The following is an 18,541-nucleotide window of genomic DNA, read 5'->3' as shown; positions in this document are numbered from 1 at the left end:
ATTATTACTGTGCTTTAATTGGTTCATGCAGATCCAATCAAGGCACCAAAAGACAAGTAACTACTGTGTTATATAAATTAGAATAACTCAGTGGAGTCTGGTGGCTTTGAAGAGAGGAATGTGACGACTGTTTCTGGTTACCAAAAGAGCATCTTATTGTTTCATACAAGTCTCTCTCTGTCAGACACTCTCCTGGGCATGATCATTTACTAAACCTTTACTACCTATGAATCATTTAGACCCCAAATAGGTTAAAAAAAGGGCTCCGTGTTAAAAAAACAGGGGTCGTATGGAGTGGAGCTTTTAGCCTGTGGGGTTTGTTTCTCATGTTGGAGTGCAGACGTGCTCTCTGCCTCTCCGTGTGTCCTGCTTGTGTTTGCTGCTGTTTCTCTTGAGCCAGCCCTCCTGGAGCCTCTCCCTCTCTTTGTCCACAGTTCCACAGAGGGCAAATTGATTTCGACAGTGTGAGGACAGACAGACAGACAGGCACAGACTCAGCAAGAGACGATGCGATAGGACAGTCACGTCGCTGCCCCCTCAACTGACCCTTCCCCTCACCCTTACCCCCTCTTTCCTGCTCCCCTTGCCTCCCGCTTATGGCAATAAACTCACCCTGAGCCGATCAATGCAAGGAAGAGACTTGTCCTGTACCTTTCCCCCCACTCTGATTTCCCTCCTTCCTCCCTCAATCCTGTCTAACTGGCCGGTAGCCACGCCGGGCCACTGGTGAAGCCTTGGTGCAGAGCCACGCTGAGCCACGCCAGAACAAAACAGACTGTGTGCCATCCACGTATTCAGAACCAATGTGATGGACTTTTTCTCTGAGGAAACGTATCTTTTGCTTGTCTTTCATGCATGTACATTTCTTTTATATATCGCTGGGGATTATATTTCTCCACCAAAGGACCAGATTTTCACAGATGTGCTCTCCATCCGAACGCGATGTAAAGGATATGTAAATCAGGGTGTGAAATTAAAGGTTTTGATCCTAAAGAGGATTTTCATAATGTAAAAAACGACATTACAATCAATATTTTACTGGGTCTTTCAGTATTTAACAATAATTTAACCTTTTCATGCTGTGAGGTTTTGTATTCCTCTGAGAGAAGAGGTGATGTATCACGAGTAGTGAACAGATAATGTAAATGTTTAACTTATGGAACGGAGACAATGTCACAGGAATGTTTACTGTACATAAATGTGCCACACAGACGTGTTTGTCTTACAGTATCTATGATCAGTTCATAAAAAATGCACCTTATGAAAGTAAAAGTTTATATATATGACTTTGTGTAAACAAACCTACTGTTACACTAACTGTACTGTACTTAAAGTATCAGCCTTTGAACTTCTCTAAGCTGTGCTCAGACACAAGAACCCGGTGCTTTGGGTTCCTCTGGATATCTTTTGTGGTGTGTGAATATCATACCAAGGCTGAATGGGGTCAACTGTCCCTCGTCCCTGAATCACCTGCAAGGCTATGACTTGGTTATAGTGCGAAAAATATTCATCAGTTGACAGAAGAATGTGAAGGTGAGAATAAAAATGCCAAACGTTCATCGGCAGGAGCTTATGTGTGAGAACTTGCTGCTTTTTCCTTGTTTACAGTTGTAAACAATTATCTTTGAGGTTTTTAGAGTTGGTGGGATATTTTGAGATTTGGAAAGTTTAAAGACTCGATCATTGGAATAAAATTGTCTTGGAAAATGATTAATATTTGCATTCGTTGTGTCAAAGTGATAATCTTGAAGATCTCAGTTTCGTTCTCTTTGGCGGCACCTGTGGCGATAAACGGTAATTGCGGGAGCACACTTCCCAGAGGTCCAGACAGTGCTGCATGTGTGACGTCCACGGTCGGCTCCGGTTGTAACTCTTGATTTTCCTGGCTGACGGTCGCTTTCCTTTTCAGACTGTTTGCTTCATCTGAGCGTCGAGTTTGTTTCTTCTTCTTTGGATTTTCACTTCTTGTTGAAGTTCTATCTGTAGTCATCCATCTTTTCTTTGTTTGTTCAGCCATAGTAGATTACTGTTTACTCGCAACACTTGCAGAGAGCGGAAAAGCAGCCGCTTAGCTCCGCCTACCCTCTCTGGCAGACCAACCACTGCTGGCTGATGGAAAACGCGTCACTAACTGGGCACTGCTTGTGATTTTTTCCACGAATGTCGCCACAGACACCCAGCCCATAATAATACTATATACTGCAAATGCAAAGGCTTTCATCAGTGGGCCATAGGCTCAGTCACCATTGTGTTGTGGTGATAGATAGAGACTTAACAGACATTTACTTACATGCAAGTCTTCCTGATTATCACTTTAAGCAAAGACATGCATCTAAGAAGAGACAGCTCACATGACCGTCAAACATCGCTTTTCATTTGCAACCGTTTAACATATTTTTTCTACTCTCCGATATATTACAGTGCCTCTTATTGTGAATTAAGTGATTAATATATTTTTATGGCAACTTAATACTCAAAAGAATCGCCAATAACAGAAATGCTGATGAACTTCTGCATTCAGAGATTCAAATGAGGCATCAGAAGTACTGTGAAAACGAAACAGGGTCATAAACGGTGCCACATGTATCCAGGATACAGCTTCAGTGTCTCTGCAGCCTCGACGGGGAGAGGATTTGATTTGATGTTGAAACCTCATTCAGCCTTCTTGTACCGTTGTCTTTGCAATTAAAGGCTTGAATTTAAAACCTGAGTGAGTAAAAAGCATCATGATTCAAAGGTAAAACAAATGTGTGTCTGATTCTCTTTGTTCTAAATAAAGATGCTGGTCTGCTTGTCTGTATGTCGGTCCAGTCAGTGCCTGTCTTTACTAACCTCTGTCTGTCTGTTGACGTCGGATGTTCACTTAAATCTCTGCTAGAAATTGCCGATATTTTTGCTTTGTTAAACTTTTTTTTTAAATAATCTCAAGTTCTGTCTTTACCAAAGCAAATTTTAACTGTGCATCTCTTCCATGTGTTCTACCCTGCAAACATGTCTGTGCCCAATATTTCAAGTGCTTAAACACTTACAATCATGGAAACATTGAGGCTTCTTTTCAGAAAAAATCTTCTAAGACTTTTTTGCATGGTAGAGAAGTTTCCTCGCTGCAGACGTCTGCTGTCCTGTCGCTCTCCTCTCCCTCTCCCTCTCCCCTCTGTTTGTCTGTGACCTAACACTCGTCTCCCCCCTGAGCTTTGCCAACCCCTTTTTTTCCGTCTGTGTTTTGGTGAATTTAGAGACAAAAGTCGAGTGCAAACGACTGGAAGCTGCCAGTGTTTCTTCTTTCTCCACTAATTAAAGTCCAAGGTATGACTGCCATTGCTACAGAGATAGCACAACAACCACCTGTGGCCAAGTTCACTTCTACATCAACTGATGCACTTTTGTTTGTTGTTGTCAAAGAACAAAAACATCTAAGTATTGTACTGAGAACTTATGGACGTGCATGCTTTGGGGGCACCAAAATTTATAAGATTGATGGCCTCAAATGTACGGTGACTTTCTACTTTGAACAGTATGAAATAAATTTACTCAGCTGGAACATTTTTATTTGTTTCTGTTCATTTGTTTTTAGCAGTTTGAAGAATGAAACCTTTGTTTTAACTTGTCTGAACGTTATTCATAGAAAGCTAAATGTGTTTTTCTTTTTTCTCTTTTATAGCTTTTAGAAGTAATTTTTATTTCTGTGTAATCTGCAGCAGCTCAATGAAGAGCAGCTTAATTAAGCTCTTAAGTCTGAGCTTACGGTTGTGCAGCGTAAAAAGCTTCTCCACCAAGGTTTTGCTTTAAAGCTCCTGTGAGGAACTTGCTGATCTTGTCCTGAACATGTGTAAGCAGTGTTTTAACTCCTTTCTTTTAACATTCAAACGTGTCACGTGCTGTGAATCTGTGCCGTGGAAAATCTAGAATAGTGGCTGATTTGGCAGCACGAAGTTAATCGGTTATGTGCGTTAAAAAGATTTCATCAATCTTGTTGCTGATGGTCTTGTTTGCTTTTGTGGCCCACATAGAGGCATCAGTGAGAATTTCAGCCTTTATCAGTTAAAAACTCCTCACAGGAGCTTTAAATATTCACCACCTCCTCACAGAAGAGAGCGCGTCTCTCTAATCAGTCTACAAACTGGTGATCATCCTCTTGCTGTAACGCATTAACCAGCGGCTCTCCTTCTCATGACAACATTTCTGGATCTCCATCATAACCTCCCCTGGCCTTGTTGCATGTACTGTGTGTGCGTGTGTGCGTGTGTGTGTGTGTTTGGTGCACAGTAGTATTCACACTGCATCCTAACTGCAATGACCTGCCAATGCCATGCACCCACTGGCCTGCTCCTCCTCCTCCTGCTGCTGCTGCTAGCAAAGGTACCTTTTTCAACTCAACAGTGTGTGTGTGTGTGTGTGTGTGTGTGTGTGTGTGTGTGTGTGTGTGTCCTAATTACACCATATTCATTTTACACTGCCGGTGTGTGTTTGTGTGTTTTAATGCGTCCGTGTGCTTTCCAGTTTAGTTTCATATCCTGTGTAATGAGTCATTCTTTACATGTAAACACACCAACTGTGAGTGTGTACCGCTGTGATCTGTCGGGGTTTGTATGACCGTATTTGTGTTGCACTTTAACATCAATAGACACGACAGTATTCTAAGACACATCACTGTAAACAAGTAAGACCATGACTGAGTTCCTCTGACTCCTCTGCAGCTGAATGTCCCTCGTGTGTCGCACGGCGCTTTAGTCATCGTAAAGAACGATCAATGTCTGTGACAGGTCCCGCCTTCACTTCCTGTTTTTAAAGGCAACAAATGGATATGAAGAATCAAACACAATCTCCCTGTTGTTTACTCTAAATGTTCATACTTGTTTGTTTATTTGTAGAAATGTGGAAGCTTCAAATTCAGGCTCGCAGTCGTCTCAGTCATGGTCTCATTTGTTACAATGCCTTTAAATTACTCCTTAATTATTGCAAAAGAAAATGCATACTGTTATAACCATGTAAGGACACACTGTATAGAGCTATTATTATACATTGCATTGTATCTTATTGTAGTATACTATGTAACTGTGTATCTGAGAAGCTGCTGCATGCTGACACGTGGGGACTGTCTCTGCCTTTCAGCACAGGGCCTGATTACGCCCGCTTTTGAGTGACCAAAGCCCACCGTAAGTGACTGCGTGTGGGTCTTCAGGGTTTTCATGCAACCGCTTCCTCTGTCAGTTTCTCATTATCACTTAAAGCTGCTTCATTCTCATGTCAGCTCTGGGCGTCGTGGAGTGCTCTGGGTGTTTTCCATCACTGTTTTCTGTATGTGCTGTGACTGCATGCTGACCTCATCCTTGTGACCGCATGTTTCAGCATCGGGCTGCTCTTTATTTTCTGTGTATTTTTTATTTTATTTTGCATCCAGCTTTTCACCACTTCCCGTGTTGCAAAAAGAACTGTTTCATCCTGTGCTCACTTTGACGTTATTTTTCATGGTTTACATTATATTTTATCTTTAATTAAACAATCTAATTGTGGTTTTCTTTCCTCTTCTTCCTCCTAGCAATAATCCACCCAACATGCCCGGCGTGGAGGCCCCGCCCAAACCCCCGCTGTCTGATGACGAGGAGGCCGAGGAAGTGAAGGAAGCCCTGCTCGATGAAGCCCAGTACGACTCCCTGGAGAAGGCCTTGAGTTCCACTGGAAGAGTCTACTGAGCTCTGCCTCTGATTGAACAAGCTGTAGGTAGATGTTTGGTGCAGAGCTGCACCCTCTCACCTCGGCTTCAAAGCTGTGATTCAACTTATATGTTACAATAATTCTACTATATGATAAGAATGAAATAAGACCAGCAAATTAACTGCAGCTCCGCAATTCACATTTGCAGCAATCTCTGTATTAGTTGAGAGGTAATGTAATGTACATAAAAGCTAGACTTGATTTATATCTGATCTTCTAGCATGAAGGATTTACAAATCTGGCTTTCCTCTTGATTGTTGCTTTCCTGTGAAGGCCTGAGCTCACACGTCTGGGTAACAGTGATGGACAGCAGTTGAGTTATTTCACACTCATCACTTTGAGAGCATAAAAGGAGCTTGTGTTGAGCAGTAGGTGTTCACCTCTGTGGCTAAAGTGTGAGCTAACGCCTTTTACGTCGTAGCACTACCCAAAGACCGATGAGTGGCTCCTCGTGTAGACTCGCGGGATGTGTAACCGGTCTGAGAAGTCGCCCCTGTGCTTTTAACACACAGCTTCCTCCCCTGCCTTTTCAACAGAAGGGCTTTATTGTAGGTAAGCTAAACATCTCATCAGGTATTTCACCTTTAGCCTCACCTGTTAATACTGCCTTCACACAGGGCTAGCATACCGACTTGTGTTGGTGCTGCTGCTGCGAACACTGTTACACACACGCCCAGAAGCAGAAGTGTCTGTTATTTGTCAGATGGATAATCTAAAGGACAAACAGGTGTTTCAGCAGGTGATGAAGAAATGTTCTGAAACACAGCAGAGACGATAGACGAGAGAGAAAAATCAACCTGGTTTAAATTGTGCTGAGTGATAGCATCGAAACTGATAAGCACACTATTATAGTACTGTATCCACTGCATCAACTACTGTGACTGTATAATCACAGGAGAATCTTATATTCTGTATCATAGATGCTCGTACGTCTTAATTTACTGTACGACTTCTCAGATTTCAGTGATTTGATGTTTGATTAATTTGTGTACGAACAGTTTGTAAGATCTTCTTAAAGCAACATTTTCAACAGAGAAATATTCAGTAATTTAATCAAAGAGAGAAACTTTGTGAGTGCATGCTGTCTGCTCTGACGCAGGGACACAAGCAACCAGGATTACACTGATGGAGGTTTATCTGAGTTACACTGAGCTGATTCTGCCTTCATGTTAAAACAGATGTATTTCTCTCTCACTGTCGGGACAGTTTGGGTTTTATTGTCCAAGTTTTGAGAGCATACAGGTCTCTTAGATTCCTGCTTCCACCCAACAAAACGATAAGTGGAGTTTCATGTGTAGTTCTGAAAGCACAAAAAAACAAACAATCCGTTTTTGTTTTTTTTGTCTCCAGTATAATGGACTTTTTTTTTTACGGTTTACAGAAAAAAAAAGTCCCATTTAAAAGTGCTGTGGAGTTCCAGGGACAAATTCTGTAAAGAGATGTTGCTGTTGAATTCTTCTACAGTTCTGTTTGAGTGGAAACAGGAATCTTAGAGGTGTTTATGTTAAAGCCAAGACAACACCTGGATGGTTACATTTCAAAAGATGAGATGTAATTTGAGTGAATATTCTTTTGCCTCTTGTTACCTAATAGAGGTGACGATCTTTTGCTCTAATTGAAAGAACAGTGATGTGAATTCCAGCTTCACAGTTCATAAAATCAAAGCTCTGATTTTGAATGTTGGAAGTTAAAAATGTTCACAGATTTTTAAAGCAGTTTTGAACTTTTAAAAACCACTGAATGTCTTTAATATGCGCTTTATACTGATGTTTTTAAAGTTCTGTTCATTGTTCAGTGAAATGTGTTTGTTGGGCTATAAACTTTTCTAAATTCTACATATGCCATAAAAACAATCAGGTAATCGATGTTCTGATTTGAAATGATTTCTGCCCTTTTTCCAGGATAGTCTTTGTAAGTTCCTTGTTTTTTCCTTTGGGAATAAAATTTACAGGTTTTTATTTTTTTATTATTATTTCTAACTATCTTTGTGTCACCTGTGAAAGCAGGTTAGAAAATGGCAGATGGAAGAGGAAGTGCTTGTTGTTGTAATTCTGCTTTTGGCCACAAGAGGCTGAAATGCACCAAAACCCTGAACAGGACTGAACGTGTTCCAGGTTTGAACTTCTCCATGCACTCTGAACTAAAGGTACATTCTGTATATTGACTGTATGCAGGCTGTGCAGCATGTTTGACAGCGGGATGGAATGCATATTAACCTCTTATGACCAATATGAGTGCTACAACAAGAAACACACAGGATGTTAACCTGTGTTAACAAATGCAAAAAAGTAACTTAGAAAAAATATGGCAAAACTTTTATTTTAAAGGAACAAAAGCAGATTATCCTGGAAAAAACAGAAACAGCTTTTTTTTAACTTTTACTTACTGTAATATCTTACGCCACAGAGCATTTAGCCACCACTAGATGGCGCTGCCAGCAGAGTTTCAGCCTTCATCTGAAAAGCAGTATTCCAGCTGATAAAACCTGTATCAGTGTAACTCTAAGTGATGCATGAGGATTAATATGATACAAACTGACAGTCAAACCTGTGTCATGATTTGATTTGATGGCGAACAAAATGTCTGTTTTTCAATTTAATTTTGAGAATAAAGAATCGAGTATTAATCCATGTTTGGTGTATGTCTCATATATACTGTAATTCTGGGGTCAGACGACAGGATGTTATTGTCTTTCAAGCTGACCACTGTGTCCGATTAAATGACCATAGATGGTAGCGAATAGTAGGAAACTATGGACTTTTATGAAGCTAGTTATTCATCGTTTACTTGTCTGTTTACAGTCTTTATTTTCTGCACTTATAGGTCAGTGTCGCAGAGGAAACACTGAGCACTGAGCTTTCCCAGATTCAGATCAGTTCTCTGGGTGGTTTAATGCCAGCATAAGAAACTTCTCAGTTTTATTTGGAGTTAATTTCCCTCAAATCTCCGTGTAAATGATTTAGCAGTCAAGACTTACACTAAAGCAGGAGTACAGTCAGTTCCCTCCTTGTGTGAACGCAGAATAAGCTCTGATTAAAGAGAAGAAGCGAACAATAAAAAAGCTGTGATAAGATGTGTAAAACAGACTTTATTTATATTTGATAGAAGGTACAGAAAGTAATGATGTGACCAGGTCAGTGTGGGGGCACATGTTACCGACAGTATCCCAAACCAAACCTCACCCGCAGGCCGAAGCTGCTCCATCGTTCTCTCTTTCTCCACTTTGGGGTAAAAACAACCCCCTGTTGCCCCTGCTGGACCACAACACAACATCTCTTTGGCAACAATAAACATGAGAGACATATTTTTAACCTTCCCTTCTTCACAGGAACAGTACATCAATACTCTCAAAAGTATTTTTGTCTAGATACAAAAATATTACGGACAGCTGTTCAGATGTTTCTATGCTAAACTGTTACAGAATATTTAAGCCGCGGACGGCAAACGAACACTTAAAGACACAACATGTTGGTCATCGGGTGTTTTGAAAGGTGGGATCCTCCATCTTTGAGGCTCCAGATCCAACAACTCATCAACACACACCTTCAGTTTCCACACACAGAAAGCAAAGCATCGTAACATTTCACGATCATGACAGCAGCCCTCTATCAGCGTTCAACCAGCTGATCAAACAGATAACACTGAATTGATATGTCCCACCTAAATGCAACGTCGGTTTGAAACATTTCATCCAACTGAAATTCTGTTTAATGCAGTTTTATACGTTTAAAACCCAAATAACAACTTTTCTCCTTTCATATCTGAGAAGCTTCTAATGCCAGAATGACAGTACAGAACTACTCCAAAGAAGCTTTGTGTAGCTAATATACAGCATGTGACAGTAACAGTAAAGTCAGGCAGCTGTTCTAACTTCTCCTACAACAGATAACGTGGTAGAGATGAGCAGAAGCAAAGAAACACTGGATGAATAATGTGCTGGTATACACACACACAAAAGCATGTTTGTTCAGACTGACTCAGAGCAGACAAATTTAACCGTTATCAGAACTGTTATTTTGGAGCATGTACTTTATAAATATCGGCCTGTAGAGTTGGGATATACTATACTGATACATACCTTCAAAATAAAAGCACCTAGCATGGTGTCGATCGCTCTGGTTGTACTTGGCCTTATTGTAAATATTGTTGCACATGTCTGATAGTTATTAGATCTTTGAATCTGAAGTTCAGAAAAAGTTCTAAACCAAGATGTGTACTATTGCATCATAAAATGTTACATATGAAGTGATCATTGACTGTATATAAGAAGTGGCTGAAGCCTTTTGGTTTGTCATGTCCAGGAGGGGGCGACTCCACAGGAAGTCCAAATGAAAGGAGTCGACTTCCAACTTGATTTATTTCAATAAACATTTTTCTAATGACTTTATGGTCTCAATTGAAAGTTTCAGGTCTTTTCTGTTGTAAGTGATGGTCCCACATAGAGCAGAGACTGTATAAAAAGATGGCCGACATGATGGTTCCCTCTAAGTGAAGCCGAACCCTCTCTGTCGCCCCCTGCTGACTGGCTGCAGTATAGCTCATAAAGCCCGCCTCCTCCATGTTAACAGATGGGACATGAGTCAAACTATAAAATCAAAATACACGTCAAATACATTTTTCTCAAACATGGTTTCTGTCATTATAGTTAGTTCTTATCATGCTGATTTATGTCCAAGAGTTCATTTTTCTGACAAGTTTACTTTCAATTAGTTATTTGATGCTGTAAAAAGGGGGTGTGACCTCATGATTGACAGCTCTGTTGACAAATGGGGCTCCTGCAGCGTTCTGTTCCCGAGTAGCAGAGTAGAGGAGGAACGGCGAGAGGAGACGTAACTAACACTAACACTACAGTCATTGAACTTTCCATCAGCGTGAATATCTGCTTCAGACTGAGCCCACCTGAGGGCTCCAACACGGCAAGGACACCTGAGGGCTCCAACACGGCAAGGACACCTGAGGGCTCCAACACGGCAAGGACACCTGAGGGCTCCAACACATCAAGGCCACAAGGTAAAGGTGTGTTTTGGTTAGCGGAAGTGGCTACGGTAGCTCCACCTGCTGATCTTTACTGCGCAGCTCTGGCTCCAAATGATTCCACCAGTGCAAGATGGCAGCGTCCGTCACGGAGGGTATTATGGCTTCAAGCTGGAGACGCGTCGTCTATCTTTATATACAGTCATTGGTTTATAGTAAATCAGACAACAAAGCTTAAAGGTGGCTGGCTCTACATTTCCAAGATGGCGGCCGCAAAATAGACTTCAAAACTGTGGCTGACATCTCGTTAGCTAAATCCACTTCTTATATACAGTCAACAACTGTGATGAGAATTTTATCCATATCGCCCCAGTTGGACGAAGTCATGACTGGAAAACTAGTGACTTTATGAGTCCTCAGTGTGTCCTCCTGATACCTGCCTCTCAGCTCCAGAACAGAAAACAAAACACAGTTCCTTTTTGGCTCAAAGTGATAAATTATTTAGATACTGTTTTCTTAGTACCTGAAACCATGCATTGCTTTATTGTAAAAAAAAAACAACAACTTTAACCTTAAATAAGCGTGAAATTTTGAAATGTCTTCCTTCAACTTGTTGTCACTTCAGTTAAAATATTGTGCCAAATGTTTACAACAAAGAAGGGTCGGTTGAGATGGTGGTGCTGGCATTAAATTTGGTAGAAAGAATGAGCCACGTGTTTATGTAAAAGAGTACAGTAGTGGTCCTGATAGAAAAAAAGAAACAGATATTCCAGGTTCGATCAGCTGTTTCCTCAAAAATCTTTCTGTAACCAAGCATTAAAATTCCCTTTGCTTCCTCCTTCCACTAGTGTCCTTTTGTCTCTAAATGAACCCTAATATTAACATGATATTACTCGTGATACCTCAAGGATTCTCATTGATATTCATTAAGACAAGTAAAGCCGTTTCCTAAAAAGTACAAAGTCTGTGGAGCTGTACAGTCCAGTTCAAAGTGCTGATCCTTTGTTCAAAAGTTGTGTCTTTCACTCAGCGACAGTTTGCACAACAGTTACCTGTCCACGAAGTCCAGGTGGTTCCACGCGCTCATGAATGCTTTCCATCAAAAATGAAGAAGTGAAAGGTGACACATGTGATGCTTTCCAAACAACTGTCCTTCCATGTCGTCTCTTTGATCCGAAAAATATGCAGAATCAACATACAAGTGTCCCCTGCTTTTATATGTTCCTTTCATCACTCATACGGTATATATTAATATTCTGTGAATTTATATATTATCATTATTCTTTTCAGTATTCTAAACAGCTCGAGTCAGTCCTTCATGTGGTAGGAAGGAACTTTGAAAAGTGTCCACAGGCATAAAGAGGCACTGTCTTGTGTTCCTAAAACCTGACAATTAAAAAATAAATCAGAATTCATGCGAGCAGGCCAAGTCTTTGTCGTAAAGAGGCAGTACATATCCACAGCTCGTTACTCTTTGTCCCCGTCCTCGCTGCTTCCTGCAAGAGACAGAATGAGATTAGCAAACACCAGTAATGAACTCCTCAAAAATGTTGGTATTTGTTTAGCAAATTTGGCAAAAAGTTTGTCATCTCATTAGTGAGGTACATTTTACTTTTATTCAGTCTGTGGTAATATTTCACAGCCAACAGTTGCATCTTTAATGTGCCAGTTTCACAGACCGGATTAAGTCCAATACAAGAATAAAGTCGCCTTTTAATCCTAATCATAATTAGCATGTCGATAAGTGTCTTGGAATTGGTCTACCTTTAGATTAGTGTTGCTCTAAGAATCAAGGATTAAATATCTTAAGGCCAAATATCTATTTATATATGATAATATTTTTCTCATACATTTATTTTTACACCCTCAGGTCAAGCTGTGAGGAAATAATGACACTTATGAGGACTAACACAAGTAGTTGAATTAAATCTAATTTAATGAGTCTCTCACTCCAGAGACAAGAAGACGTTCATACAGGAAGTGTTCAGAAAGCCATAATTAACCACAGCAGATTTAGATCTTCATGAAAAAGGTAACTTTACTTTGTTACACAGTTTTCATAACTTTTCTAAACACAACAGCAGTGACAAAATTCTGGAATGTCACCGGCATCTCAGTCCCAGAAAACTAGATGTTTTTATGTAACTCAGTAAAATCTTATCCTTCATCAAAAGTCATTCACGATTTCATTTCCAGGCGACTTACCTCCGACGGACTCCATATCAGAGTCAGAGATGTGAGTGATGGAGAAACGGGACACGCTGGAGGGGGACACGGTGAAGCGGGAGAACTTTACTGCTGGTTTGGGTTCAGGAGCTTTGGGGATGGAGCGAGGAGGAGGGGAGTCAGACGTCACTGTGGATGTTGGTAGAGGGAGGAGGGGGAAGTCGTCCTCCCACTCATACCCTGCACCTGAGAGCAGACAATAATAAGATATTAAAGAACTGATATTTGCCAATTAAATACTGAAACAAGCAGGTTGTACCTGTTTTAATTACTATGTCGAGTAAAAAATGTCTTCTTGTACTTACTCTCCTCTGAGATGTTCCCATCTGAAGAGTCATCGGAGGCATTAACTTTGTCCTGGGATTTGCTCTGTGAACTCTTACTCTCTGACAATGGGAAACCATGCTCAGCCAGCTCCTTCGTGGGACTTTCCTGTTGGCAGTGAATTAGAATAAGATGACACAGCACTTGTTAGACTTGATCAGAGCTTGGCTTTTTGAGCTGCCAGCAGGGGGCAGCCAAGCATCCAAACAAACAGAGAGATGCACATGCTCCACCATTTCACTAGCTAACGCATCAGCAACCTGCAGATACAGCAAAATTAGCATTGCTTGAGAGCCATGTTTGCTAATTGATGGATGTAAGTTTATATTTACTCTCCTTTCAGCTATGCACTAGTCTCCAGTAATGTTTGTTAAAATATTTAGGCGTTTGCAATTTTAATAACGACTCTTTGTGAACAAGCTACTCTGTAAATTCTCTTGCCATTTGTTTGGGAAGGTTGTGTACTGTAGGTTTATCGAGTATTTTTGAGCATATGAATGTTCCCTCTGTGACTCACCTGATCGAACAGATAGACGGTGACATCGTCGAAAAAAGAGACCGTCTTCTTCTTGCGCTCCAGCTCCTCCTCTATGTTCTCTGTTGTAAGCAGGATTGGCATCTTCAGGAGGCTGCGCAGTTTGTGGGCTTCACTGTTGTCACTCACCACAATGGGCACTGGGTGGCACTCTTCATCGCTCTCCTCCCCTGCGCTCTGTTCCTGCACACTGTAAGTCCGGAGCTCCTCATCCGACTCGTCGCTGTCATCGGTGTCACCGTCCTCCTCATCTGCTTCTTCCCCATCTGCTGGAGACGCTCGGCCCTCTGTCGCAGGCAGTGGAGGCGGAGAGGTGGATGAAGGTGGCGGAGATGAAGAAGAAAACCTTCTGGTGTTGGCCGTGTGCTGCAGGGCCACCTCATCTTTGGGTAAAGTGTGCAGGATTTCATCAGATACCCCTGATGGCTTGTCCTCTAGTGTGTTGTTTGCTGGCTCCTCAGTTGTTTCTGAATCTTGAATATTTTTCATGTCTTTTTCTTCCTCCTCTTCGACCTTGACGTTGGAGGTACAATCTCCATTCAGGGCACCAAGGGCTTCTTCCATGGCCCCCACCACCTCTGCTGCCCAGTCTCCTAGGGACGAACTCTCTTCCTGAGATGGCCATTCATCCAGCCCAGCTAATGAAGCAGTGTCGGGCTCCAGAGGTAGCCCCAATACCTCATCCTCACCGCAGTCCTCTGTCAAGTATGCCTCCATCTCTGGTAGAGAAGAGGAGTCTGTTCCTCCTGTGAACATGTGTTCCATTTCAAGTTTTATGTCTTTGTTTGCTTCAGTGTCCTTCAGTTCTTCATCCTCTTCCTTCTTTCTTTTCTCCCCCTTCTTTTCTTCTATGTGCGGTTCCTTTTCAAGATTTTGTTCTTCTCTAACTCTTTCAGACAGTTCTTCCCCTTCATCTCTAGACTGCCTTTCATTCTCATAGTCTGAGAAGTAGGCAGAGTCTCTGTATGGAGTCTTATCGCTCAGTGGTAAAAGGATGTGGTCACCTGTCTCTGAGGGAACCAAGGCCAGATCTTCTCCTAATGATGGTTCATCCTCTGTGGGCACTTCTTCAGTCTGGGCTTCTTGCTCCTCCAGCATGTTTTCTTCCTCCAGGTTCGAATCAAGGGTTGGCTTTCCCAAAGGTTGTTCACGGGGTTCATGAGGCTCTTTGGGAACAAACTCGGGGCTTTCATTATTTTCTGTATCATAGCCACTGTCCATTGCTTTAGGTGAGCTGGAAGGGTGTGAGGATGCAGGACTTAAGCCTTCACAAGACCCCGCAGCAGATGGCAGATCCATGGAATCCATAGAATCGGGAGTTCCTACCTGCTTCTGCAGCGACTTGAAGGCCGGAGAAGCATTCAGCTCGCTGGACTCATCTGCGAAGATGCCCGAGGTAACATCAGTGATATCATCTGTAATATCATCATCCTCGTCATCGTCACTGCAGTCGAGGATGTCAGCAAGGCTCACGCTGGAGCCTTCCCGGTCAACACCGCTATCTCCAGTCTGACTCAACTCTGACTGCGGATCTGTGAGGGCCACCATCACATGCATGTTGTCAGAAGGAGGTGGAGTGGTTTTAGTCATTGTCAGGGTCACCTCTTCTATTTTAGGCTCTGTCGGTTTTTGCATGATTGGATTTTCTTTGATTACATCCTCCCTCTTCTCTTTGAATAGTGTATCATCAACTATAAGGTCAACATACTGCTCTCTTCTGTCCTCGGTCTTAATCAAGGCAGGTTTGGGCACAATGGGACCACCTGGAGCTGGTGACAGATTGATCATCTCCTCATTGCTCTGGATGTCAATGACCTTGTCACTGATATAGCTGGTGGGAATGTAGCTGTGACTGTAGCTGTTGTTTCTGACTAGCAAACCTGTAAGTGGGTCAACGAAGTGCGAGTGGCAGCACTCTCCAGATGCTGGCACTTGAGTCTCGCCCTCGTGGCACAGGTAGATGTAAGCATTGCAGTTGTCTGAAGGCACCATTGCGTGATGTTTACTCAGACTAATGCAGGCACTGTTATCTTTGGCCTGGTGGGGCTCAAGATAGTCAATGGGTTTGGGTAGAGAATGGAAAGCCAGGTTGTGCTCCTCTGGCCAGGAGTCCTCGATGTCTGTACTTGGCATTGTGTAGTGGAAGTCTACGTAAGCATCCTGTCTGCAGCTGTGGCTCGCCCGTCTGTGGTGGCCCCCACTGCTGTGGCGGTGTTTTGAAGGCCAAGTGTTGCAGGTGTGTCTCTCAACAAAAATGTCCTCTTCTTCCTCCTCTGAGTCGCTGTCTCTGTGCCCAATGAAGAGTGCCCCCTCTGTCTCCATGTTAATACTGACGGAGTGGCTGTTGTGCCTGGTGTGACTGGGCATGGTCTTCCTCAGGGAGCCCATCATGTCATAGTAGCCACCTGTCACATTCTTTCCTATGATGGAGGTCTGACTTGTTTCCAGGTATGTGTCTCTGAAGGCCTGTTGAGGCGGACTATTTACCGAGGGTGATATACCCAATGGGTTCTCCAACTCACCCAAGGCCTGGCGCAGGCTCCTTGACCCCCAGCTTTCCCGATGAAGCTCTCTGGACGACTGACCTCTAATCATAAAGCTATCTATTCCTAAAGTGGGCGAATGCTCGTAGTAGTAACCCCCATCTCTGTCTTTATAGGATACATAGTGACTAGACTCCCAGGGTCGTGGTGGGCTGCTTTCCGACACTTGCCCTAAAAGGGGCTCCATTGTCAGGGAGATAGCAGGACTTGAGTCGTTTGAGTCGTACACATCTGTCTTATGTATGTCTGCTGACCAATAAGGAGCCATGGTCTTAGCCTGTGAAGGGCAAGCCATGCACTCTCCTGAGTCTGCACTCCCAGTCAGAAAGCTCCCGTTGCTGCCCTGATAGTCTGGGCTGTAGGAGCACATGGTATAGTCCAGATCAATGTTACAGTCTACTGGCTCCTCTATGCGGATGAAGTATTCACTGCCTAAAGATGGGCTATGGGCACTGAGGACAGGAAGTACACCTGGAGCATGTAGATGTTTTTGTTGGTAGTAGGGTGGAGAAACTGAATGGCTGAGGCTGTCCATGGGGCAGCCTCCCACGATGCCCCCAGGCGGGTAAAATGCCTCCTGACAATGGTGGTTGACCTGACCCAGGCTACTGGAGGAGTCTGGAGCTCTATATGACTGATCTGCCCTGGCTTGCTCCCACTTATACTCAAAGTTCAGGCCATGGCTGGTCTCAGTGACTGTTAGTATATCATCCCCAGATTCTGACTGGTAGCCATCACCAGTTGAAAATTGCTCAAGGAGAGGGAAAGAGGAGGTGGTAGATGGGGGGTGGTCTCGCGACATTGCCGAGGCACCATGGTGGCTGTTGAATCCAGTGTTGGGACGCATGGAGTTCCATCGTCTCTCGAAGTCCTCTTCGGCCTCACTGGCTCCCTTGGCACACAGGTAGCTGAGCAGCAAGTGGACTTCCTCTGCGTTAGGTCTCTGATCAGGCTGGAGCCAGCAGAACTGCATCACCTCATACCTGAGGAGCACAAACATGAGATCAAATGAAAAACAGACCAGATATGAAAAAGAACATCCAATTCCTCCTAATAGGGGCAAAGTAATTTGTCCTGATTTGTTTAAATAACCCCAAAAAAATGAAGTTGTAATAACAGAGCGAAAACAAAGAGACCACAGTAAAAATGTCCCCAATACAAGGAAACAAATCCTTTGGGATTAGCATAATAATTAGGAGAAAAACTTAGAATCCAGTCATGCTAGAAGGAATTTAATCGTTGCTCTAAATGTTGTGTTATTGTTTGTTTTTCTCCTGAACAGCTGTTAAATGTTGCTAGCTTTATTGTGTCTCACCAGCGCTCAGCCAGGGGAACTTTGAGCAGCGGTTTGGGCAGTCGCAGCTGCTGCTCCCTCACAGCGTAGGTCAGTACTTGTCTGTCCGAGTAGTGTCTGTAGGGCTGGTTTCCAAGCTCGAACAGCTCCCAGATAGTCACACCCAGAGACCTGACAAACAGGATATGGACCAAAGGGAAGACGAAACATACAACAGTAATCAGAACTAGGACTTCTAACTGTCAGCTCTTTTATTTTCTTAACCTTTCCTCTGTCCTGTTGGATTTAGTTTGTTTTTGCTCTCTGCTACTGACCCATCCTTTTACAGTCTTTCATTTCGAGCACATTTAGGGATATTTGTCCGTCTTCATTTGAGTCCTTCTCATGAAACCAAACTTCAGCCTTTTGGTCGTGACTTTTTTATGAACATGCAGCGAATTTTCACATAAAAAATACTTGTATGTCTGAAGGCAATACAGTAAAAGAAGGAGTTTGATCCTACCACATGTTGCTCTGTTGGGTCTGGTCAGCCACCAGCAGGTTTCCATGCACCTCATCCACCAGCTCTGGAGCAATCCAGCGCAGCGGCACGTACATCTGATCTGAGGTCACGTAGTAATCATCCTGATGGAGGGATGGGAGAATCGTCAACAGGCGATCAAATTATTTTTTATCATCTTTCCATATTAAATCCTGTAAAATCTGTTGAAACTCACTTGGATGGAGTTAATACTCGATATTATTGTAGATGTTTGTCACTAAAGGGACTTACATAACTGACAACAAGCTAAGCTCCCTGTTTCACGAGTTCATTCATGCACTCATGCTCTCAGCGTTGGGTCTAATGGTTGTATTGTGGCACTGCAGACATGCCACCGGCCAAATACTCTGAACACATTGAATTATTTGCTTGAAAAGTAATGCTGTTTA

General features: G+C 42.7%; 2 protein-coding genes across 4 annotated transcripts in view; one reads left to right on the top strand and one right to left on the bottom strand.

Annotated features, from left to right (window-relative positions):
* Positions 1-8,329, top strand: part of baiap2b (BAR/IMD domain containing adaptor protein 2b) — a 69,774-nt gene extending 61,445 nt beyond the window's left edge. The window contains exons 12-13 of one of the 3 annotated variants that reach the window (XM_069663989.1): positions 5,113-5,156; positions 5,540-5,616. In XM_069663989.1, the coding sequence (XP_069520090.1) occupies positions 5,113-5,140 (28 nt within the window). In that variant the 3' untranslated portion in view covers positions 5,141-5,156; positions 5,540-5,616. Of the gene's footprint in view, positions 1-434; positions 2,706-5,112; positions 5,157-5,539 lie in introns of those variants that run through there. The other 2 variants (XM_069663990.1, XM_069663988.1) reach the window with 2 other exon arrangements.
* Positions 8,330-8,778: 449 nt separating this feature from the next.
* The window catches only part of aatkb (apoptosis-associated tyrosine kinase b), a 52,230-nt gene continuing 42,467 nt past the window's right edge, over positions 8,779-18,541 (bottom strand). Inside the window, exons 9-14 of the mRNA XM_069664102.1 lie at positions 18,114-18,235; positions 17,633-17,782; positions 13,757-17,300; positions 13,221-13,347; positions 12,895-13,101; positions 8,779-12,185 (exon numbers count right to left, since the gene is read on the bottom strand). Coding sequence (XP_069520203.1) covers positions 12,157-12,185; positions 12,895-13,101; positions 13,221-13,347; positions 13,757-17,300; positions 17,633-17,782; positions 18,114-18,235 — 4,179 coding nt within the window. The 3' untranslated portion in view covers positions 8,779-12,156. The remainder of the gene's footprint in view (positions 12,186-12,894; positions 13,102-13,220; positions 13,348-13,756; positions 17,301-17,632; positions 17,783-18,113; positions 18,236-18,541) is intronic.

The sequence above is a fragment of the Semicossyphus pulcher genome, unplaced genomic scaffold (assembly GCF_022749685.1).
Source record: "Semicossyphus pulcher isolate SPU_LCO1_2020_fin unplaced genomic scaffold, fSemPul1.0.p SCAF_16, whole genome shotgun sequence".
Classification (NCBI taxonomy): domain Eukaryota; kingdom Metazoa; phylum Chordata; class Actinopteri; order Labriformes; family Labridae; genus Semicossyphus; species Semicossyphus pulcher.
Note: the sequence above shows the minus strand (reverse complement) of the source record. Positions and strands in the feature narration are given on the sequence as shown.